The sequence below is a fragment of the Pan paniscus genome, chromosome 5 (genome assembly GCF_029289425.2).
Source record: "Pan paniscus chromosome 5, NHGRI_mPanPan1-v2.0_pri, whole genome shotgun sequence".
In the NCBI taxonomy this organism is placed as follows: domain Eukaryota; kingdom Metazoa; phylum Chordata; class Mammalia; order Primates; family Hominidae; genus Pan; species Pan paniscus.
In genome coordinates this window covers 121,415,436-121,439,941 of record NC_073254.2, presented here as the reverse complement: position 1 = coordinate 121,439,941, position 24,506 = coordinate 121,415,436, and the positions used below count along the sequence as shown (strand labels likewise).

Genomic DNA, 24,506 nt, shown 5'->3' with positions numbered 1-24,506 from the left:
GTGTGCGTACACATACATTTCCAATGGTATACGGACCTGTTTAATCCTGTCCACAGAAACAATCATTCCTGTGGATGCTTGTTGCTAAGAGCAACGTGCTTAAGTACCATCTAAAGGCATGAAAAAAGCATGAAAACTACTACAGTAGGAATCCAGCTATAACCCAGTGCCTCTTTTGTCATCAGCAGGCTTTTTGACTGTGGGCATCTATGTGTATGTGTGGTCGGTGAGGTTCTCTTTTTGAATGTATGTGAAACATCCCTACCTTTGTTCTACAAAGCCTAGGAGAGATGGTGAATTTTATCATTGGGGGGATAAAACACACACATGGTAAAATGGAAAGACAGGAGATGCTGTTGGCATGATAGAAGATGCAGGCAATCACTCCTCAGTTTAAATTTGACCGAGTGACTTAATGTGTCTGCTTTTATCTCAAAGACAGATGCTCAGGATTACCTGGTGTCCTGCACTCTTTGGTCTGAATCCACTTGAACTGTCAGAGGAAGTGCCTACAATGGGAGCATTTATCCTGTTGGCTTTCTCCTTTCTTCCTCTTATCTGCTTTAGGGAACTTTCCCTGACTAGTTCTGCTCCTACTAAAACTCCTTTGGCCATCCAGAGAACCTGAGCGTCGCCCACGCTTCATTTTCTCCAAGCAATCACTCTGACCCTCTGACCAGGGTTTCCACTGGAATCCCACGTTTAGATTTTCCTTCAAGCTCCAAAGAAACCCTGATTCTTAGAAAAGCAATACATTTCCATAAAAAAAGTAACTACCTAACATCTTTCGTCTTGCCAAAGTGAAAGATGCAGACTTCGTCAACCCTCCTTAAACAACTACTCTTCCCCACCGCCCCCAGATACTATCCTTCATTAATTAGTCCATAACGTCCAGAAAGCTGTGAGAGGGGGACTCAGCAAGTTAAAAACAAACAAAATGCCGTTCTAATTTTGACGCTATTTCGTTCCAGCTAAGTAGCAGCCTCCCTGTGTTAAGTAGAACCTCGAATCTTAGAACATTTTTTAAAGCTCTGCATCCCAGTAAGGGCACCAGGGACTGGAAAAGCGGTGAAAACAATCGAAAAGGCTCTCTGGAAAAAGAAATCAAAAGGGTTAGTACCTTTCATTTGCACGTGAGAACTGCCCTGGTCACTGGCGGAAGCGGACAGGCGCAACTCGCCAAAGAGTTACCAGGTGTTAACTCACCAGCCCCGCAAGCTGAGAGGCGTGCAGCCCCGGCGCGCACTTTTGCGCGGACCGCGCACCCCTCCAAGCTCGCAGGGCGCCGGGGGAGACAGGCGGGAGTGGCGGCTGACCGTGCCTCCAGCGTCATCATCATCTCCGTGGCAAGCTACTGTGGGGAGGTAATGCAGAGACCACTACCATACATTGGCCCTCCCTTCACCCTCCCGCGGCTAAAAATAAAAATAAAGAAAAGAAGAAATGAAAGCACAAGGAGTTCTTTAAAAGCCCCAGGAGACGACAGAGCAGTGAGCAGATCAGAATCCACGGAGCCCACCGCCAGGCAGAGCGAACCGCCTGTTTACATCCGGCTGCCTGGGAGCGGATACCAGGCAACCAAGAGGGATGGGGAATCTTACCAAATCTTAATACATGTGTGGTTCCTTGAGAATATCCAATCCACAGTAAACAGAGCAGGAGTTTAACGGTGCGCCTGAAGACTGGATTACTTAGAATCGGGAAAATAATCTTCATGGTGTTTCTGTGCCCACACACACGGCACCCACTTCCCCGATCTAGCGTTCGGCTCCTGGGTTCGGGTAGAAATGAGGATGCGTCGAGTGGTGACCGCAGACACGATCACGGCATGGTCATAGAGAGAGGAAGGAGTCTCCGCTTCCCAAACCCATTAGCAATCGCTGCATGTTCTTCACTCACTGCGCCAAGGAACAACCTTCCACTGCAAGGAATGGTGGGACATCCATGTTAGTCGGAGAGCATCCGGGAGAAATCCAGCACGCACACCCACAATGTCCGGCCGCGCGAGCCTGTGAAAGCAGAGGAGGAGGGAAATCAATAGGAAATCCAGCCTTGGTAACGGACGAGATGTCGATAGCGAGCCACAGCCCGGCACAAAAGGCGCTTTGCTAGCAAAGGTTTTGCCAGGCCCTATTCTACTGCACTGCTGCACAGCTTCTGACGTGAAGCCAAGATTAAGTGAGAAAGACTGAGATAGCTGCTCTCCTCTTAAGGCTCCCGGCCAGTGAGCTCCCCAATATCTATTATGCAACCGATCTGACAGCCCGCCCTGAGTTGCAAGGAAGAAGTAGGATTTATTTATGGGGAGAACATTGCTTTTATTTTCCATGAGTCTTTGCTGAGAGAATGACTGGTGTATGTAAGCGGACTTCTTACAATCAACTGACGAATTTCATTAAATTACTAGCTAAATCAAAGTCAGTTTGTCTGGGAACTGTAAAAAAGAAAGTGATCTAAGACGGAGGAATTTACTGCAAATCTAACTTGTGGTTAGGTTGAAAGAGTCTTATTTATACTTTTATTTTGGCCAGGAATGAATATAGATTGGAATGCAATTGGAGAGGTAAACCCACTCTTTAAAAACTTGACTGGGGTATTCCTTGATTGCTACCCAGAAGTAGGAGAAATTTCTTCAGTGAACTTTTATGGGAGAAATCTCAAATTAAAATGGAGAAGTTAAATTTTCCACCCATTTCTTAAGCTCAAAGAAAATAATTGTGCATATATAAAAACAATGATGTTTGAATGGGTGCAGCAAACTCTAAAGCCTTCAATAATTTATGCCCAAATTTCTTCGTATTTTGAACATTCTTTTTCCTAAAGAGGCAGAATATGAGATCATAGCATGAGCGACATTGAGTGTTACAGATTCCTCTAAAACTGTCTTATCATTTGCTAGTTTTCTGGTAGGAATATTTAGAGTCACTAGGTAGTGACTCTCTTGGCTTTCGTTAGGAGTTTATTCAAGAAATAAAGTACAGAAATAGAATTTCTTTCAACATAAAAATACATTTTTATTATTAAAATAAGTAATATTCTGTCTATTTATTAAAAATATACAATGTTAATATTTTACACTAAGTAAAACTAACTTGTATAATAAATACATATTGTCAACATTTTTAAACGATTAAACATCACAAAAGGCAAACTGTTGGACCTATATCTTATCATTAATCTATTTTTCATAACCAACTAACAGGGCATAGGTTAAATCTCACAAAACAATATCCTATCTGAAGGCTAATTTTTAAATAAGGAGTGATATGAGTGATATGAATATTTGACTTGCTATTTTTCCTCCAAACAGCAAGAAAACACTGTAATGTTTTCATTTCCTTACAGCGATTTTTTAATTTAAATTTTCTTAAGATATTATAAAGTGCTGATTTAAAGAGAAATCTACATTTTGCAAAGGCATTAAGTGGCATTGATTTTTTTTAAGATGGAGGCAATAACTGCAGTGTCAAAAATAAGTATCATGAATGGCTAGTTCTGCAGTATAGCAGGCAATTCAATCAAATAATTCGACTGTTCGAGCACCTTAAAAGGAACACCTAGTGCTAAAACCAAGGGTATCTAGCGACTCCTTCAGTCCATGTTTAAAATATCTCTTATAAAACACATACACAGCCCAACATGTTCTGTCTTCTATTTGCTGTCTCATTTATTCCATTCTGTTTGTTCATTTTCTTTTTGATCCTAGCAGAGATAATAATGACTGCCAGGGGAAAAAAATAATCCTTCACATTTTTATCTGCCAATATAACTGATATCTACTACCTGAAAATAGCATGTTTCATTGTGACTAATCAAAATACTGAAATTTCACAGTGTAGCTGGCATTTATTGGAACCTGAGAAAACAAAATGTACCACATCTCTTTGTTCATGTATTCCATTAATATAATGACATTTTACATTATGGTTGCAACTTTTGCACTTGAAACTAGTATTCTAAACTATTTATTTTGGGGGGTTATTTGGATGTCTAGTTGGAAAAGTGAAAGATCAAGCCTCTATATTCATGAAGTTATTACACAATAAATTAAACAGTTAAAAGATTGTAATTTTTTTACTATTAATTGATCCCCAAAGAACCAATTTTGCACATATGGTAAATTAGATTCATTTACATCCATCAACTCAGTTGAAAGGCTTTAGCACAACAGACAGCAATTCCACCTGTCCAGTTGAACTTCTACAAGACTGGAGACGACCTTTCTTCAGGACCACGGACAGCGCTCCTGGCATTCATTATTCTGGAGTAGTACATTGAAAGTAGCACAATAAATAACTAACATGATATTTGAGTGACAATGTGTAAATTTCTACTACACAGAGTAAAGGAATTGGAATTATTGCATTGTTCACATTATCAAGAGGACTATTTTATCAACTGTGTTGTGTGTATTTTTCAGTGCAATTGCTTGATAAGCCCAAGATGTAGTTATCTTTTTTTGTAATAGAGCATACTATTAAAAAAACTACTTATATTAATTGTGAGATTCCTCATGAACACTAAACTACTTGTTTGTCAGTACAAAAAAAAATTGCTAGAAAGACCACAATTCAGAATGCCAAATAACATGCTGTCAATATTCAGTGGCTAAAGACATTTTTTAAATGTACAATTAGTTATCACTTTCAATTCTCCACCTCCAGATTTCCATCTGTTACTAGGGTAATTAGATTAATTCTTGTTCTTTCACATTAAACTCACTCACTTCCTGGGGGGGGGAAATGCTAAATTTACATCCCTATACTACAATAAAATGATTTGGTGGCATAGTTGGTGCCTTAACATGTGGCAATTTTGAAGTTATTACAAGTTTCTCCCCAATACTGATACCACACATCATAGTTCTGAGGTTATATGAAGGATTAATAAATTCCTTACACAGTATTTCACTGACTAGATTTAACCCTTTTAAAAATTGTGTCAGTTCTGTAATTTGCTTCTTCCTTAAAGGAAAAAGAAAACTACTGCTATTGGATATCAGGCAATTATATATACTTAGTAAGATTTATGTATTTTATTCTATGGTCTCATTTTTTTCCTCATTTTAACCATATGGCACTCTTTATTTCTATGAGCCAAAGCTCTGTAGATTCCAAGGTCAAAGCAGAGATAACAAACTGCAAAAACACACATACACGCACACCCAGAGAGAAGCTGTATTTAGAAGTATACCTCAAAAAAAATCATAGAAGGCTGACACAAATATCAAACCTATGATAAATTGACAAAGAAGAAAATGCATATCATGTTAATGCAAAGCTTCTTCCAACAACAATAACAAAAAAACCACTAGCTTCATCTTTCACTATATTTTTATATTTGCAGATACTAATGACTTCTTATTCTTGGGCACTATTACTTGAGAAACAATTTTAGTTTCCTATTCTGCCAGTGAAAATGAATCTTATTCTAGTTAGCTGCCACCTGCTGGGTATGAGAAAATGTGTAATAATCTTTATAGCACAACATTTAAAAAGACAATGCCTATACCTTTTGCTGGAAACAGCAAATACATATCCCAGAACAACCTGAATTTCAAAGATGTTTCAAAGGTTCTTACATGCCATAGCTATATTTAAATTTTTCACATGGAATTCTTACTAAGGATTCCACTTGACTTGTCACGGAAGTCCTGCTGTTACGTGACATTTGAAAAACCTCATCTTATAGTAACACCTAACCTATTATTCCATGCAAGTGGCCTGTTGCATAGCAATTTAGCTAAAACAAACAGCCTGTTTATACATGGCATTAAAGATCTCAGAGAATAAAGTCAGGACTGAGTCAGGTTTCAGTTGAAATCACACTGTTGCATACTTGCAACTCACTCTTCTTAACTATGCATGCTATGGTATCCCTTATGATTCTGTTCCAGCAACATTCTGCTGCATTGATGATTAATGACATTTAGAGTTTTGATTAATTTTTAGACACTAAAATAAGTGTATCTTAATTAACAAATTGAAGTGGAATAAATTTACATATCCCAGAACTTTTTTTTAAATCTCAGCCTGTGTGATTTTCAATGAGTTTAAATAGGAGAAAACAAACAGATAAGACTTCCAAACATTGCTCAATTCTCTATCACCTTGCTCTTGTGCATTTCAATTTTTTGTTGTTTGTTTGACTCAAAAGTTTTTAAGGCCACTGGAAGTTGATAGGCTGCCTTGGTGGTTACAGGAATAGACTCTATAAAGTTAGAAAGTAATAAACTAAGACAAATCAAGATTGAAATACAATTGCATTTATTCCAGTAACTAAACTGACTAATTAAGACTCAAATGAACCAATCATCTCTCGTGAAATGAAAATCATCATCAATCCATAAGATAATTTCTGATGACAGAATACTTACAGTATGGAGATGAATAAACGATAGAAGATAATCTGTGCATTACCAAAAGGCTACTAATAGTAAGTTTACAGATATTCCCCATTGCCTAAATTGGAAATTATTCTCTAAGGAGCCTCAGCTCGGTCGTGTTGTTTGATAAAGAAACTCTATCTCCTTAAAGGTAAAAATATCAGAGGATGTGGTTCGTTAAAAGTTCTTGAGGTTTATGATCCACCCTGGTAACACTGCCCACTCCTTACCCTAATGGGACGCCCTCCAAGTTTTTTCAGAAGCTCTTAATACGGGTGCCGGTTAAAATAAATGTACTTCCTCAGCGCAGAACTAAGGAGTAGGGTTAATGGAAGGATGGGTGGACAGAAGGAGGGATGGGGAGTTCGTCAGACCCGCCGGCAGCCACACAGCTTCTTGCCATCTGTCTCATTCTCTTCGCCTCGCGTGAGTCCCCGTAGCTGAGGCCACTTCCTGACACGTCCACTTCTTAAATCATTTTATGTGGAGAACATAGGCGACTGCAGCCAACAGAGCCACTTGCATGCTTGACGGGAATTGGCTGAGATAAGCCCGACAAAGACACTCGCAGTGAATCCGTCCAGCGGGCGCCCCGAGCGCACGGACGTCCGCAGCGCTGCTGTTCGCCTTCTTCCTTCTCTCCAGGTGGAAAATGCCCCTCGCCCACCCGCAGTCCCTCCCGTCCTCTTGAAAACAAACACTTCGTGAAGGAGCCCGGAGTGCAGCCCACAGCCGGGGAGTCCTTACCTGGAGCTAGGGGTGAGGTGGGCGGGGAGGGGGTGGGGTGGTCCTCGGGGAGGAGCAGCCGGAGGAGGTCGGGCGGAAAAGTCCCCGGCTACCAGACCGACCAGCGCAGCCGCCGGCGCCGAGCGCGAGTGACGGCAGCGGCGAAGACGGTGACCGAGAAGCAGCAGCGGCGGCGGCGGCGGCAGAGACAGACACGCCTCCTGGCGGGGGTTCCTCGCCTCTTGCTTTAAAGGCGCCGCGCTCCTTTCCCCGTGGCCCCTGCACGCTCCTGGCCGCCGCGGCCACTCGGGGGCATCTCCCACCCCTGGACCACAGGAGCTAGAGCGAGAGAATTCCTGGTGTCCCTAGACTTGGATGTTACGAAGCCTCCGGCTGGACTTCGCTCCCTTAGCGCACACCCGCCTCCTGGGATGGGGAGACTAAGGCCGAGATGCTCTGTCAGGGAGTGAGTGATGCATGCAAAGCGCCGAGGAATTTGCCTAGCCTTGGGTGGTGACAACACATATAAGGAGCCCAAACACATTTGCTTCTGGGTGATGGCTTTTATGCCTCTCCGAAACCATAGCAACGAAACTTCTCCACTGCCAGGGCTTGGAGGGCTGCTGGTAGTCTCCAAAGTGGACCTCTTAGTCCAACTACGGTCATTTCCCTGAGGTTCGCAAAAAAAGATCTTGATCTGCGCACCCTCCCACCCCGACCTCCAGTGCATAGAGCAAATGCGCTCTGGTAGCGCTGCTGCGGGTATTCCCTCAGATGCTGGGAGTCACAGTGCCCTGCTCCCTGCCACCATTATTGAGAACAGACGCTTGGAAATTGACTTTTCCTGAGTGTTAGGAGGTCGGGCGGGCTGGCTCTGTGTATGTATGGCGCCTTAAATAGCAGACTCCCCTCTCCCCACCAAACTCCCGCCCAGGCCCCGGAACTCTCAACCTAAACACATTTCAGAAAGAAGTTGGATTCGAGATCTAGTGGGCGCCGAACCTGAGGTCGCAGACTCCAAGATTGGAGACAGGAGTCTGGGAAGCAGCCCTGGTTTGGCGGCCACCGGTCTAAGTTCTCGGGAGGACTCTTTTAAAGGCCAGAGATGGGGAGGGGCACCTGAGTCCCAGAGTCTTCCCGTAGCTTGGCTTCCAGGGAGGGGCTGGCGGCGGTGAGCGCACCAGGCTCTCCTTGCTTCACTGTGGAAACGATTAGCTTTTGCAAACAATCCCTGAGTTCCGCTCCTCTGGGTCGGAAAAGTCAACATCTATTCAAAACCGTTGCTGTTTTATCCTCAGCCCTACAATATTAACTGGAGCTGAGTTTAGCAGTTTCCCCCAGAGGAAGTCGGCCAGCTGAGATTCGCGAGGAGATTTAAGTGAGGCTAAGCGGGAACAGGCCAGGCGCACTGGGCTCAAGAGACCATTTCAAACGGGCTGCATAAAGAAGGGGCCAGGGGGGATTCCACGGCTCTGCAGTCCCCTAGCAGTTCCAGTCCCTGGTGGTTCTCCACTATCTGTCTAATTCCGAGGTCCGGGAATTAGAGAGGCTCTGAGTCCCCAGGGACCCGTGGTCTGAGCTGGAGACCAGAACTTACCCTTTTGCTTCCTCCTTCACTGCAGCCCTAGTAAAGTTAAGCCCTCGCCCGACCCTGGCGCAGCAGGGCCATGTTCCACACCCTGAGGCTAGCGCCTGGCTCAGAATAGCTCTGAAACATAGAAATTCAGTCCTGCCAAAACCGCCAGTCTTTCCCTCTTGGTCACCACCCAGGACTCTCTGCGCCCCGTTCCCCACAACATGCTTACTGAGCATTCCTGGGTGGGGCAGGGTTGGGGGGAGGGGGACTGCGGACTTATGTTAAGGAGAGATGAGTTAGTGGCAATGGAGAGTCCGTTAGTCATTTGAAGATCCCAGGGGTGGCTGGGCGGCTCCCTTAATTAAGTCAACAGCAGCCTTGTTCTACCCAGTAAATAAATAGTCAATGACTCTATTGTGCATCCTGGAGCGCGCAGCACAGACGCGTGACCGGTTCTGGGCGCCTGGGCTCCAGCTGCTGTGACCTGCAGCCTAATGGGCCCTCGAGGCACAGCCGAGTTTGGGCCAGGCTCCGAAAAAATGCCCCATTCTGTCCCATTCCTCCATGGGAGTAAGGAAGATAACTTGTCTACTGGCTAAAGACTCTCTCCTTGTCATGATTACATCCACCCACTTCCAGGCAGAAAGGAGCAAAACACCAGCACGAGCAGATTCCAGTGGAAATCCCTGAGTGAAGGCACCCAGCTCTTGTGACAACTCTGAGAGTGTAGAACAGAGTGTGTCTAATTTGACATTAAGTGTTTAGCATAGAGTCTGGCTTGCAGTAGGTGCTGGATAAAGAATGGTACTGGGATAGACCTTCCGCTTTCCACACTGTTGCCCCCAGACCCACGTTGTACTTGGGAAAGGAGAGGCTTACTAACAACTTCCTGTTAGTGCTGTGTATGATTTGAGAGCCTTGTCACGAATCTATTTTTTTGAAGCAAACAGGACACACTTGTAAAGACAGAAATAACAAGTCCCAACAACAGCATAGGAGAAAATAGGAGAGAGCTGGAGTGTAGAACAAATCAAAATTATGCATGCTGTGACAAATTAATTTTCTCAATAGCAAAATATTATCTAGATTCCAATGAGAAAAACAGACTAACAAGGGAGCATTAGACACCACACAATCTATTTAACCCTTCAAAAATAATTCAATGCTATAAAGAAATATTTTTCATGATTTATTTTAGGATTTAGGAAGTTAAACATTTAAGGAATGAGATCTCAAGTATCTTCTCGGGCAACCATGAAGCTTTTTTTTCTTTTATTTCCAATCACTCTTAAGGTTTAATCTTCTAAAATTTAGAAGGTTGCTAAGTCCTTCAGCTACAGTCTTATGCAGGAACAACATCCCTACTTACTCTCTCTTGCCCGGCTCCCGCCCTCTCTTTCTTCCCTCTCAAAGTGCTCTTAGAACATTAGCAGCTCAATATTTCAATTTCTGAAGACACAGCAAAGACCAGTCTGAATTCAAGCTAACTACCAGGATGTTTGTTTGTTTTGGCTTGATTTTATTGAACTGAATGTAAAATTGAAAAGTATTATTTTGGATCATCTCATTAAACACCTTCATTTTATAGATGGTAAAAACCAAAGTGAGAGAAAAGGAGTGACATACTCAGGATGTGGCAGAACTGAGACTGCCTTCTAACTGTGCAGAACAGCATCAGGCCGTCTCTTGTAGTCTCTTTCAAAACTTAGACTTATATGAAGTCAAGACTTAAAGACATTTCAAGGAAATCTACTCTAGTTCAGTTTTCACAGACCTTTCATCTGAAAACAAAATGAACACATGTGCAATGACTTCAAAATTTTACATGCAATAATAGGAGATGCACAGATGCCTTGAAGGCCATCATGGGCTGGTGAGGAGCCTCTTCACCCTAAGCTGAGAGCCACCAATCTATTCCAACAATGTGATTTTAGAGATGAGAAAATCTAGACAATGAGAACTTAAGAGTCACAGAGTGAGTTAAAAATAGTTCTAGGACTAGAGACCCGGTATCTTGCTTCCCACTTATTCCCATTCCCTCAAGTCATTTTAGCCATAATTGGACATAAACATGCTGAAGAAGAAATGAACGGATGTCCTTGATTAGTCAAGAAAGGATGGGACCTAGTACAAGAAGAGGGGTTTACTTTGGAATAGGAGAAGGACCAATAAACCCCAGTAATAGGAAGGGAGGCAGAGTATATAATGCAGATGTCAAATGGTTTTTAAGTGTGGTGTTGAGAGTCTATTTTTCCTACATGCGCTCCAAAGCCCTATGCTGGGCTACTTTGCTCCATAGATACCTTCCTTACCACTCTCTGCCTTCCACTCTCCTAACTCTCATGCAGATGACTGTTTTGCTTGGTCTCACTTAAATAATTTAGTACTGAATTTTTCAGTAAGGGAAGGGAAGGAGAAGAAGAATAGGAACAGAAAGAGGATACGAGGTCCTGTTGTTGTTCTTTGTGTTTTCTTCATGACATAAAAGTAAAAAGCAAGCTAAGAGTCTTGAGTAGGGAGAAAGTAATAGATGTTTAAGGAGAATGGAGAAAATGTGGCATTTTTATCAGGAGCATTTTATCAGGAGTGTGAAAGGATAATGAAATGTAGTTGGATACTTGTCCAACAGTCAGAGCCATTCTACCTTGATGACTTAGAAATCTTTGAACATTTCAAGAACTCTCATTCTTCCTTTCTACCAGTATAAATCTTAGGCTCTTTAGGTTACAATACTTGGCATTATCTCCCCCCATCTACTCCACTACTGTTACCTCTTCCCTTACCAATTCCTAAATCTCCAAGTCCTACTTCAAAACAATTGAAGTAGCTAATTATAAGATCGATGTAAAAGTAATTCCAGTTTTTAATAACTTACTTTTTTTTTTTTTGAGACACAGTCTCGTTCTCTTGCACAGGCTGGAGTGCAATGGCACGATCTCAAGCTCACTGCAACCACCGCCTCCTGGGTTCAAGAGATTCTCCTGCCTGAGCCTCCCACATAGCTGGGATTACAGGCACCCACTGCCATGCCAGGCTAATTTTTTGTATTTTTAGTAGAGACAGGGTTTCACCCTGTTCCCCAGGCTGGTCTTGAACTCCTGAGCTCAGGCAATACACCCACCTCGGCCTCCCAAAGTGCTAGGATTACAGGCATGAGCCACCATACCCGGTCATAACTTATTCTTTTAGCAAGTATTTATTGAGTACCAACTATGTTCCAGGGAAATGAAGACACAACAATGAGAAAAAAAAATTGAGACAATACACCTTCTATGACATTTCTAAAACCACAAGGTAACTTCTGTTAGCAAGATTATGATATTCTTGCTTTCACTTCTTTAGAAAGTACTAATAGAAAATCAGGAATGTATCAGCAGAACATACACAAGTGGCATCTCTTAGAGAGGTATGTTGTACCAGAAAATATTTTGTGCTAGACTCCCCACCCTACCTCCAAAGAAGAAGTAAAGAAGCAGTTATCATTAGGAGTATGGAAAAGTGGAGAGAAATGGGAAGGCACACAGGGGCAGAAGCATACATTTTCTCAAAGCACAGGATCTAATTTGTCAAATAATGAGGAAACTCCCAAATATATATCCTCAGGACTATTCTCTACCCACCTATGCTCTCCACTTTTTTTCTGGGTGCTTAATGCAAGGATTCACAGAGAAACAAATTATTATTTGTCTAAAATCTGCTACATTCTAGGCAGGCATACTTTTGCACAAAATACTACATTTAATTATTTGAATGGTCTTATCAAATGCAAAATTCTCATTTTAAAGATGAGTAAACTAAAACAGAAAGAGGTAATGTAATTTGCCCATGGATGCACAGCTAGTGAAGATAGAGCTAGTATTCAACTCTGTAGTTTATTGCTCTTGCTGGTACATCAGAGAAGGTAAGTGGGAAAAAGTCATATCTATAACAGCTCTCTGTTTCAAATCAGAAAGGATTTCAGATGTTGTTTCTAAGATGCAAGAGATAAATCTCTATGAATTATACCGGAATATGAAGGGCTAGAGAATATGGAGCAGCTCAGATTGAGTAGATTTTCCCCCCTCAGTAACCCCCTGAGAAAAGGCTTTGGAGCCAGAAATCAGAAGAAGCTTTCTCTTAGAGAAAGCCAGCTTAAAAGTAAGTGGAGAGATCTTGCTTTCAGCTTTTATCAGAGTTGAAGCAAACTCCCAAAACTTGAACTGATCCCCTAAGAGTGTTTTCAACAGATCCTAAATGATACCACATGCCAACAGCATTTTTTGCAGTAAGCGAGAACTGAAGACAAAATCACTTCTGGTAACAACCCTTCATCCACAAAGATAATGTCTTTTTAGTCATTCCTTCCATGAGACAACCTATGCTTATTAGTTACTAAAATTGACTATGTAACTGTCCAGTGGAGACGGGCAAAATAGACACTGGAGATGATTTCTAAGAGTGTTGTGTTCATGCATTGTTCCAATAACAGTATAGAATTCACTGGCTATGTCAAAGGATTCAAACCAACTTTGTAAACTGGTTCAGAATGTCAAACCAAGATTTATATTCATTTTCATTTCTATTTATTTAAGCTGTACAACATGATGTTTTGATATACATATACATAGTGAAAATTTTACTACAGTCAGCTAATTAAGATACTCATCCCTTACACAGTTAGGTTTTCTTTCTTTCTTTCTTTCTTTCTTTCTTTCTTTCTTTCTTTCTTTCTTTCTTTCTCTCTTTCTTTCCTTCCTTTCTTCCTTCCTTCCTTCCTTCCTTCTCTAGTAACGAGAACACTTAAGATCTAGTCTCAGCAAATTGTGATTGATTCAGTTTACCACAGAAGAAGTCATTTTGATACAGAATTAAGACTGTTTCCTTAAAAAGTTTTTCCTGGAGGGGTCATCCATGTTGCAGAAAGCTATATGGAGGGCCTTTAGAAACTGACCAGGGTGTCAATAGATTTTCTTCCTCTAATTTAATGTACTGACTCTAATTAGAAAATTTTCAAATCTTTTATTGCAGGTGAGCTCAGCTTCAAGGGCTGACATTCATTAAGGATATGGACACTCTGCTAACCACCTGCATTTCACATTCCTTCCTACAGAAGGATCACACGGGCTGCTCTATCAGGGTTGCTATGGCCTGGTGTGGATGTGCACTGTTGGAGAGCACACAACAGAGGTAATGGAATTCAGTTATGGTTTTTAATTCTGCAAATTAATGGATGAGGCAATAAGTTTAAAATGAGAGGAAAATGAACAGAGAGGAAGCTAGAATAAAAATGTAGGCCCATACTCTGTATGATAATGAAAAGTGTGAAAATCAGAAAATAAACTTTTATTTTGCAATCTGTTGTCCTAACAAACTTTTAATACATAACTGTTTCAATCTGCTTCCAGATCAGCATCCCTCTGTAAACACATGTTAAATTTGAGTACAGAGAGATGGACAATTGCAATGCATCACTTAACTGCATCAATATTTTATGTAGTTGATCATATAAAAATCAGAAGCAGATTTAGTGTTCTCTGTGGACTGTAGGGACTAAGAGTTTGTTGACCACATTTCCACTTCATAAACAGAGTTATCCAACCAAGACTTGTTTACAAACTAGAAATGTAGTCAAACACACTGTCCCTGATGCTTCATTTACTCTTCTAAGCCAACAGATTGATAATTTTAGAGCTATTTCTACAAAACTAGATACATACATAATTAGGAAAATAGGAGAAAATAATCTATAATATGGAAAGTAATAATATATGATAATTAGAAACTGATATTTTGGTGGATAAATCAGAAGAAACATAGTAATTTCTATATTATGTTTCAATATTCACTCATTTAAAACAGTACATAGGTTTTATACTTACATGCATTTCACTATATTTATAACATTACAGTAAGGAAATTAGGTCTTGAGCTCCAATTGTCAAAAGCCAGAATCATGGAAGTTAGTCTCAGCTATAAGGGGATAGAATCTAGAATTTACAAATATTTTTCACTTATTTCTCCCATTTTATATGTATAACTAAAAACTGTCAAGACGTATATATTATCCTCATTTTATAAATGAAGAAAAAAAAGTACAGAATAATTTTATGGCATAGCAAAAACAACACCGGACTAAAAGTTCCATTAACTAAACATGCATTTAAAAGTAATATATTTGGTAAGTCAGTTAATTCTCTTATGCTTTCGTTTTCTCACTTGTAAAATCTGGAGCAAGAATTTATTTTGAAATCTATGAAGTCCCTGTAATTTACAAAAGTAACAATTTCTTGGCAGAACAAGTATCACATTATAGTCACTGGTAGAACAGGGGTAGAACTCAGGCCTCTGGACGTTCACCACAAACTTGATGATAAAACACATCTGAAATCAAGAGCTAAGCTACAGAAGATATACAGGTCTTTGCTTTATCCTTCATGCAAAGTCATCAGAAACATGCAAAACTCACAATCTAACTTAAAAATAAATCTTCCTACAAAAGAAGTGATAAGTTTTGTTCTCTTAGCAAAAAGCACTAAAAATACTAATTTAATCATTTTGTGCCTAAAGTTAGTTAATGTATAAAAAAGCAATACCACAATGATTTTTATAAACATTCTTTGATTAAACTCAATCATTCACTTACTCAGTATTTGGACCCAGGCAGCTGAACATTTCTAGAGAAAATTAAACAACTGGGCTGTATGGGGCTGAATAGTGAGTGTCTCCCCCAAATTCTTGTCTATTTAGAACCTATGAATGTGAATGAGATCTTATTTGGAAAAAGAATCTATGCTGATGTAATCAAGTTAAGGAGAGGATATACTAAATTAGGTGAGCTGTAAACCCAATATAACTTGTGTCCTTATAATAAGAGGAAAATTTAGACACTGGAAAATATAGGAGGAATGCCGTGTGAAGGTGGAATAGGGATAGGGATAGGAATGATGCATCTACAAATCAGAGAACATCGGGGTTGCCAGAAACCACCAGAAGCTAAGACGAGTTTAGACAATTTTTCCCTCAGAGCCCTCAGATGGAACCAATTTGCCAACAACTTGATTTTGGACTTTTGGCCTCCAAAACTGTGAGAAAACAAATTCCTGTTGTATCAGGTATCATCTGGCCAAAGGCAAGTGCATTGCTCTGTTGACATCTATTCTTATATCATGACACATACATACTTGATCTTCCAAAAGATGGCATGACCCTGCTTTCTCTTTTGAACTTGTGTTCTGGATTCTACACTCTCTCACATCCTCAAGCATTCTAATCCTGTTATATAGCATCTTCTTCTTAAGAAAAGAAGAAAATAAGTTTCCATCCCATGTCTCTCTTCAGCTACAGCCCCATTTCTTTACTCACCTTCACAGTAAAAGTTCTTGAGTCCTCTGACCTTGTTTCTATTTTCCTACCTCATTTTTTTCACACATGCCACTTGAGCATCTATCTCCTCTATTTCACCAAAACTGCTCTTGCAAGATCACCAGCCTCCTTTGTGTTGCCAAATCCTTTGCTGCTGTTTGTGTCTTTACCTTCTACACTCATAAAGGGCATTTCACATCTGTAGACCAACTTCACTTTTTTGAAATGCTTTTATAATTACTATTTTATCATAATTTTCTGTTGTTCCTTTTCAATCACCTTTGTGGGCTTTTTTCGGCTTGCTGATGTCTAAATGTTGGAGTGATCCAGTTTTAGATCTTTTATACTCCCAAGTGGACTAATTTAGCGTCATGGCTTTTAAATACTGTCTATACTCTAAAGACCTATTTTCAGTTTTTATCTCTCTCATGAGCCCTAGCTGTTATACTCAGTTTCATTTGAAGGTCTAATAGGACCATGTTCCAAGCAGAACTACAGCTCCACACCAAACTTTTACTTTTAGTCTACTCTATATTAGTAAGCAGCAGCAACATCTATGCCATAGTCCAAGTCAAAATTCTGAGTCACTCGTGATTCTTTTCTTTGTCTCATTACTACCCCCGTCGCCAATTCATCACGAAATCCTTCTAGCTATCCCTCCAAAATATATCCAAAATCTGCCCATCTTGTCATGTTTATCATCATAACCTTGGCCCATGTCACTATCATCTCAACCTATGCCACTGCTATAATATATAAAATTGTATTATTGCTTCTGCTCTTGCCCCTGTGATTCATTCTCCATGTAGCATCAAAGTGATCTTCCATTATTACATCTTTCTGCTTAAAACCCTCTGATACTTGCCCTATTCAATGAATTTTTGTAATGCTTAACTTTTAAAATGATCCTACAAAGGCTACTCATCTCTCTAACTTTATTTTATTTATTTTATTTATTTATTTATTTATTTATTTATTTATTTATTTATTTATTTACTTGAGACAGAGTTTTGCTCTTGTTGCCCAGGCTGGAGTGATGCAGTGACATGATCTCAGCTCAACGCAACCTCTGCCTCCTGGGTTCAAGTGATTCTCCTCCCTCAGCCTCCCAAGTAGCTGGGATTACAGGCATGCACCACTACGCCTGGCTGATTTTGTATTTTTAGTAGAGATGAGGTTTCTCCATGTTGGTCAGGCTAGTCTAGAACTCCCATCCTCAGGTGATCCACACACCTTGGCCTTCCAACGTGCTGCGATTACAGGTGTGAGCCACTGTGCTTGGCCTCTCTAACTTCATTTCTTACCAATCTCACCCTCTCTCACAATGGTCTAGTTACATTGGCTCTTACTCCTTTTCTCTGAATATGCTATGCTTCTTCCAGCCTCATAGCCTTTGCATTCTTGTGTTCTCTATGCTAGATTTCCTGTTCCCTCTGTTGAGAGTGATCTCACAGTAAATCTTCATGTAGTTGAGTTATTCTTATCTTTTAGGTCTTTGTTCCATGGTTACTTTCTCCCCGATGGCTTCCCTGGCCATCCAATCCTACTTGCTACACCTCATCGTGTTATCTTGTTTCATTTTCTTCTTAGCATGTATCACTACCTGCTTCACTAGAATATAAACACTTAAGAGTGGGGCCATGTTTTTCTTATTTAGTACTCTATTCCCAGGGCCTGGCAGAAAATAAGTTGGAAACAAATATTTGTTGATAAAGACTTATTATCCCATGACTGCTATGCAAAATATAACAAGTTTACTCACAAAGATGATGTTTATCCTATATTTTTATGTCCATTCATAATTTTTAGTTAAAATATCACACAAATATTTCTCCAACTTTGGAAATTTAAACCTTTTTTTTTTGTATTTCAGAGAAAGAGCTTAATGGTTAGACAAAAGGAATAGTTATCACTGCAGATGACAAATTGCTAGAGGAAAAGTTCTGTGTTGCTGGTCCTTAAACAACAATTCCGGAAGATAGCAACTCCACCCAATTGCACTCAGAAGGGCCAAGGCTTTTAGTGCATCTTCCAGCAGTTCATTGGCCCCTTTACTGTCACCAAAGCGAAATTATTGAGACATCTCTATATTCTAATTATTTCTCTTCTTCCCCAAGATTACTTACATGTGACTGTTCAAGGCCCTGATAGGTGATCCATATTCAACTTTCTCTCATAAAATCTAACGAGAGAGGAGGAAAGATAAAATAGATAACTGTAATTATTAATTTTTTTCTGGGTCTTTTTGCCTCTTTGAATATAGAAGAAGAAAAACATTTTTACTGAATAACTGTTATATGCAGATACTCTATTAGGTATTTTGCGCATTTTATATCACTCGACCCTCCTAAAACAATCTTTCAAAGTAGAAATGAAGAGTGAGTTGAAGGGTCTTCAGATCCTCAGGCTACTCGGTGGTTGTTAAGCATAGTTCATGTTTCTGTTGTTGTTGTTGTTGTTTTGTTTTGTTTTGTTTTTCACGTTAGTCCCTGGGAATGACTCTGATAACAAAAAAATACCATTTTAAAAATGAAATCTATTGACTTAGACAGGCAGCCCTCTGGCTGAGTATATACATATTTTGATTATATGTTTGGTGTTCACATCAACACCATCAAGAAATCTTCACAATAGTGTTCCCCTCTTTTGTATAAAAGTTGTTTCGTTCCAGAAGGACAACTCCAAAAACAGTTTGAGGGTAAGCTAATTTTCAGGGCTTTATCTCAGAATATTGTTGAAATGTCTCATTTATATGTCAGTTTTCTTATACTGTTTCAGACAGACAACAAAAAATTTTTGATTTTTTTTCCCTAGCTGAAATACCTTTTAAATAGAAAACAATCCTAACTTCCAACTCCATTGACCCTATGTAAACTCTTCAAGTTCAAAACTGATTTTAAGTTTGGCAGTTTCTATTGCCTGCAATATAAAGGTGAGGGAAATCTAAGATTAGACCATCGAATGTGGGAAAAGAAGATATAATTGATAGAAACCAGCAGACATTTATTTCAGCTCACCTCCACTGCAAAATAAGGACTATTCACCTTAGCTAAAGAGATTTTTGAAGACTGCAGAATACTGACGAAAAAAATTATGACTGTAGTGCAAGTTCTCTCGAATGAGTATTAATTTATGTATATATATATCTTTTATACTCTTTATTGCAGAATACAAACATATGACCTGAATATAGAACAAAATAATTAAAATCAGAAACTTTTCAAAAAATTTTAAAATTAGATTTATGGAAGAATGCATACTTTTTTCTAATAAAAAAGAATATTTCATAATATGGATGCTTGTACATAATACTTTCTGTATCTACTTCTTAACCTCCTCTATCTCCTTTAACAGTACACAGACATACAGTGGTTTTTCTTTTTGTCAAAGAAAGTGCTACAATTTCTAAAGCTGCCCATTGAGTGTTTCTGAGCCATAGCCAAGAGCTATTTCAAAATGAGGACAGATTTCTTTTCTCCCCGGGGACATACAGCATGATGCTTCTTCAGCCCTGCATTCTAAGCTTTTTCTCCCTCAGATCTTGTCCAATGCCAGGCATAAAAAGTCACTTCTACTATTAAAATGCTGACAGCAATCAAGGTGGGATTAGGTTTATTTTTTATTCATTTCATGTTAAATTAAATCATCTGTAGTTCTGTAACGATGAATTTAGCCATTCACTTAAAGAAAAGCAAAAGAGATTTCAACCATCCCATCAGAAAGGAAACAACCACCAAATTGTTCTCAGATATGGGTCAAGAACAGGTCATTGTGAATGTAGTTGAACATAATTATGACATACATTAATAATGCCTGGCATTGTCTCCATTCTCATCAAAGAGCGTGCAAAGAGAGTCTTTTAGATACTAAAGATGACAACCATCTCATCTTCCTGACCCATCACTATGTTTTGTCAAGCCTGGTTTCCCCATCCATTTTATTTGCATCTGCTGTAGCAAAACAACAGTGTGTTTTGTTATTGTTGCAGAGTTTTCCCAATACAGTGCTTTTCCGTATTTTCATAGAGGTTTAACAACTTGCAGATGAATTCTCACAACATCCCTTCAGACTTCCCACGTGGATTCAAACACAATATGCAATTATGTCATTTATATGAGGAGAGAGAAACCAAGAAAGGTTAATGTTCCAATGCTTTTAACAGAGTTCTTTCTGCATCATGCCATTTTATTTCTCTGTGCAGAAAGAAAATACAGTTACATATGGTGATAAAGGAGATGAACCAAATAAGCCTGGATCATATTAGTGATATTGAGTTAAGCTTCAGCTGTCAGATTCTCTCTACCTTGCTACACTTTGAACATCCTTGAAGCTACCAACATTCTTCTCCACTATTTAAATTTTCTACCTATTTAACCTCCAGGTTGGTAGGCTGCAGGAGGGGCAGAAGGTAGAGTAATACATTTTAAGTATGAATCATTTGCTTTATAAAGAAAAGCAGTGTTAATTGACACATTTCAAATGTCTTTAATGCCAATTACATTTTGAAAAGAACATAAGAAAAAATATATTTTAATAATTAATATCAATTACTATTTTAATGTTTTGTTAGGGGTGTGTGTGTGTGTGTGTGTGTGTGTGTGTGAGTTTTTAAATAGTATTCATGTTGCCATTGCAGGATTCTCTTGTCAGAAGCAAGATTCTAGTGTACTGCTGGAACAGGCTTAAGTTAGCAAGAAACATATGCATAAGTACTTCTATAGCACTACTGCTGCTCCCTGCCTGTCAACAGCTATTCCAGGGCTCAGGGAAGGATTGGATATCACTTAAGAGAAGGCCAAGCAAAACATGTAGGGTTGAGCAGAAGCTAGGGACTGGCACAAAAGACAGTTACCAATGACATAATAAGCTATGCAGCATAAAGGAACACAGATCTAAGATGAGAGAGGAATGAATCTGAGAAGGAAGTCAGGCAGAACTCAAGATCCAGAAGCTGAAGATCAAAATCTAAGCAGCAGAAATGGAGACTTAGACATTTAAATAGATAGCATGTGGAGCCAAACCTAGGCACTAAGACACTTGGAGTCGAGGGCAGGAATTCAGATAATTGAAGATCGCACCATGTTTAGTGGAAAAAGGAAATAAGCTACCAAATCATGAAAAGACATGGAGAAATCTTAAATGCATATTACTTAGTGAAAGAAAAGCCATTAGATCTGAAAGGCTATCTACTGTAAGATTCCAACTATATGACATTCTGGAAAAAGCAAAACTAGGAAGACAGTAAAAAGATTAGTGATTGTCATGGGTTAGGAGGGAGGGAGGGATGAATAGGAAGATCACAGAAGATTCTTAGGGCAGTGAAACTACTAGGTGTGACACTATAATGGTGGATAAATGTCTTTATACATTTGTCAAAACCCATAGAATGTACAGGAACAAGCATTGACCCTAATGGAAACTATGGACTTTAGGTGATAATAATGTTTCAATGTAGGTTCATCAATTCTAACAATTGTACAATTCTGATGCAGGAAGTTGACAGCAGGAGAGGTGAAGCTATGTGTGTGTTGTTGGGGACAGGAGGTATATGGGAACTCTCTCCACCTTCCTCTCGATTTTGCTGTGAACCTAAAACTGCTCTGAAATAAAGTTTGTTAAAAAAAAAAAATGGTACCATCAAAGTTAAAGCAGAATTACCAGCAAGACTGTTTTAGTAATGACCCAGAACATCAATCAAAAAGGAGTCAAAGCTGGCCTTGTTGTCTAGGGACAGACTCAAATTTTAAAATAATGAGACAACATTGAACCTAGAGTTGGGTGACGTTATGAGTTGAAATGTGTCTTCCCACTACCCAATTTATATGTTGAAGCCCTGACCCCCAGTGCGATAGTATTTGGAGATGGGGCCTTCAGGAAATAATTAGGTTTAGATGAAGTCATGAGGCTGAGACCCTAATAATGGGATTAGTATCCTTATGAGAAGAGACACCAGAGGGCTTGCTCAATATCTTTCTCTACCATGTGAGGACACCCTGAGAAGGTAGCCATCTGCAAGCCAGGAGGAGAGCCCTCACCAGAACCTAACTATGTTGGCACCCTGAACTCAGACTTCCAGTGTCAAGAACTGTGAAAATAAATGTCTTTTGTTTAAGACACCCAGTCTATGATATTTTGTTATGGCAGCCCAATCAAACTAACATAGGTGACAGCTGCCAGGTCTAGCTTCTCCTGAACCAAGGCCCCTAATATCCAACCTAAAACTGGATGTGGTAGATGTTGACTGTACCCTTCAATCCTTGTAAACTTCCAGGTCTTTCTATCTTTGCTCTGCAGCCAAATGCATTGAAACATTTCACTAGGTGCAGAAGAAATCACCGAGGCCAAGATAAAGTACTTAAATGTCTAGAATCCAAATTGCATTGTGAATGAGCACTATGTTACTTTGGATGAATATTTATTTTTTAGTATAAAAGATATAAAAATTTATAATTATGAAGGTCACTAAGGTGGTGGATATACTCACAAGTCCCCTCAGCCATTCTGTTAGGTAAAAATGCAAAGGAAAACAGACAAAATATGGATAAAAAGGATGCTCTTTACTTGTTTTAAAACTCTGTCATTAAAACCACTTCAAAGAAGAGTTGCCCTCTGGTTGTCCTATTCTTGAATTTTCTGAGGAATTTCACATTCATTATAACCATTCCCCACTTACTCTGACTCTTATTTCCAGGGTAACACATCCTCATCATTTTCATCTATGCTGAAAAGTTGCCCTAGTGTTATGTTTTCATTTTCATCTTCACTCAAGGTGCAATGATCAGACTCTGGTGACATGGCCCAGGTAATGGCACACCGAGGCCTTCTGAAAGGCCCTGATAAAGGTTGCTCATGTCCTTCCTTACTCTGTGGTCAGGGACTGGGGAAAAGGATTTGAGGTAAAGATCCTGCCTCTATAAAGCAATACACATGCACAAAGTAATGCAAACACTACCTGTACTTTTGCTAGTCTCAGGAAAAAAAAATAAAACCCTGAAATTCTTTTTTGACATGATGCCTAAGATGAAAATAGCAATAATAGAAACTAAAAATGAACTCAGTCAATTAAAGGAGAATCTCAACATTTTCAAGGGCATTAAAAGAAGGAAATCTGAGGACCTCAAATAAGGAAGGAAGGGTAGAAGAAGCACCATTCACGGCAAAGGCAGAGTTTAGGAATCATATTGACTAAGTAGCCTATTATGTAGACATTATATCATTAAACCTGTGAGGGTTTGCTTGCCATCACTCTCCCAAGCTTTGCATCTGCTTGTGAGCAGGGAAAATTGAACTTAGCATTCAGAGGCACTCTGCTCTTTCAAGAGGTCTTCTAGAAGCGACTATTATTACAATTTATCAAAATACCAACTTCAACAACTTGTACCAGCACAATGTATTGAGGGTTTAGTAAGTGTTGGGCACATTCTCACACTTAATACTTAGAGCAAACTTCCTAAGTGTCCTCTCTCTCTTTTTTCTATGCAGGATACAGATATGGTAACTAAGTTGACTAAGGTGATGAAACCAGCAAGGATGAGACACAAAATTTTAACCCATGCTTCTGGAACTATGATCCATTCAGCCAGACAAATATGGGGGTATGTTAGGGTTATAACTAACAAGAAATTTGGTACACTATTTTGTGATATAATGAGCATACATGGCTACTTAATATAATACAATGTCAAGTGTATACGAATATAGACGAACACAGAACTTCAACAAATTTCCAGGTGTATTATTCTGCCACTGTGGGATATGCCCCAGGTCCTCCTTCAGTTTCCTTCTTCTAATATTATTAGATGCTGGGTTGAAAAGTTGGGGGTGTGCTCCTTTCATGCAACGTCTATACAGTCAGTATTACAGTTTTTATAAATGAGAGTTCTGAGGAAAACTGGAAGACAGCACGCCCAATAAAAATGCAAAAGCTTAGACACAGAAGATAAAATCTAGAAATCTTTGTGTTTTGATTCATGTACGTTCCAACTTCTTATTTCACTCCTGTCTTATTGAGCACTAAATAAGACTCCTCACACACCAGTCTGATGTGGATTTGAGTTGCCATTGTTCTTAGTTTTGGAGGCATTCTAAGGTTCTCTCCTAAACATTTTTCCTTGCCCACTTTCAGGCCTGGGAACCACAACTTGCCATGGCTTTGCTCCATTTGAGCTCCACAGCCATCCTGACCTTTGGAAACACCTTTTCTATATGACTCCAAATATCCCTCCTGCAAGCCATTTCACACTAACTCTGCAGATGTCTTCTTTGCCATTTGAGAGCCAGGGACCTGTGCTTGTAGATTCCTCCCCCAGGGTACTTCCTTCTTGCAGCAAAATCCTCCTCTAGCACATGACTCATCCCTTTCCGCCTTCTTCATCTCTTTGAAATATAACTACTGCCCCCACTACTATTTTAAGATGGGCTCACCTTCCAGTCTAGGTGAACACAAGAAGCTGGTCCCTTGAGCATTCAAATGGCCTC

The 24,506-nt window shown here is 39.7% G+C and overlaps 1 protein-coding gene across 9 annotated transcripts in view; it reads right to left on the bottom strand.

Moving 5' to 3' along the window:
* The window catches only part of GRIK2 (glutamate ionotropic receptor kainate type subunit 2), a 1,183,164-nt gene that overhangs the window by 669,227 nt on the left and 489,431 nt on the right, over positions 1-24,506 (bottom strand). For 7 of the 9 annotated variants that reach the window (XM_034962599.3, XM_063605422.1, XM_063605420.1 and 4 more), the window contains one exon: positions 1,602-2,009. In XM_034962599.3, the coding sequence (XP_034818490.1) occupies positions 1,602-1,716 (115 nt within the window). In that variant the 5' untranslated portion in view covers positions 1,717-2,009. Of the gene's footprint in view, positions 1-1,601; positions 2,010-6,615; positions 7,515-24,506 lie in introns of those variants that run through there. The other 2 variants (XM_003824350.6, XM_008978082.5) reach the window with 2 other exon arrangements.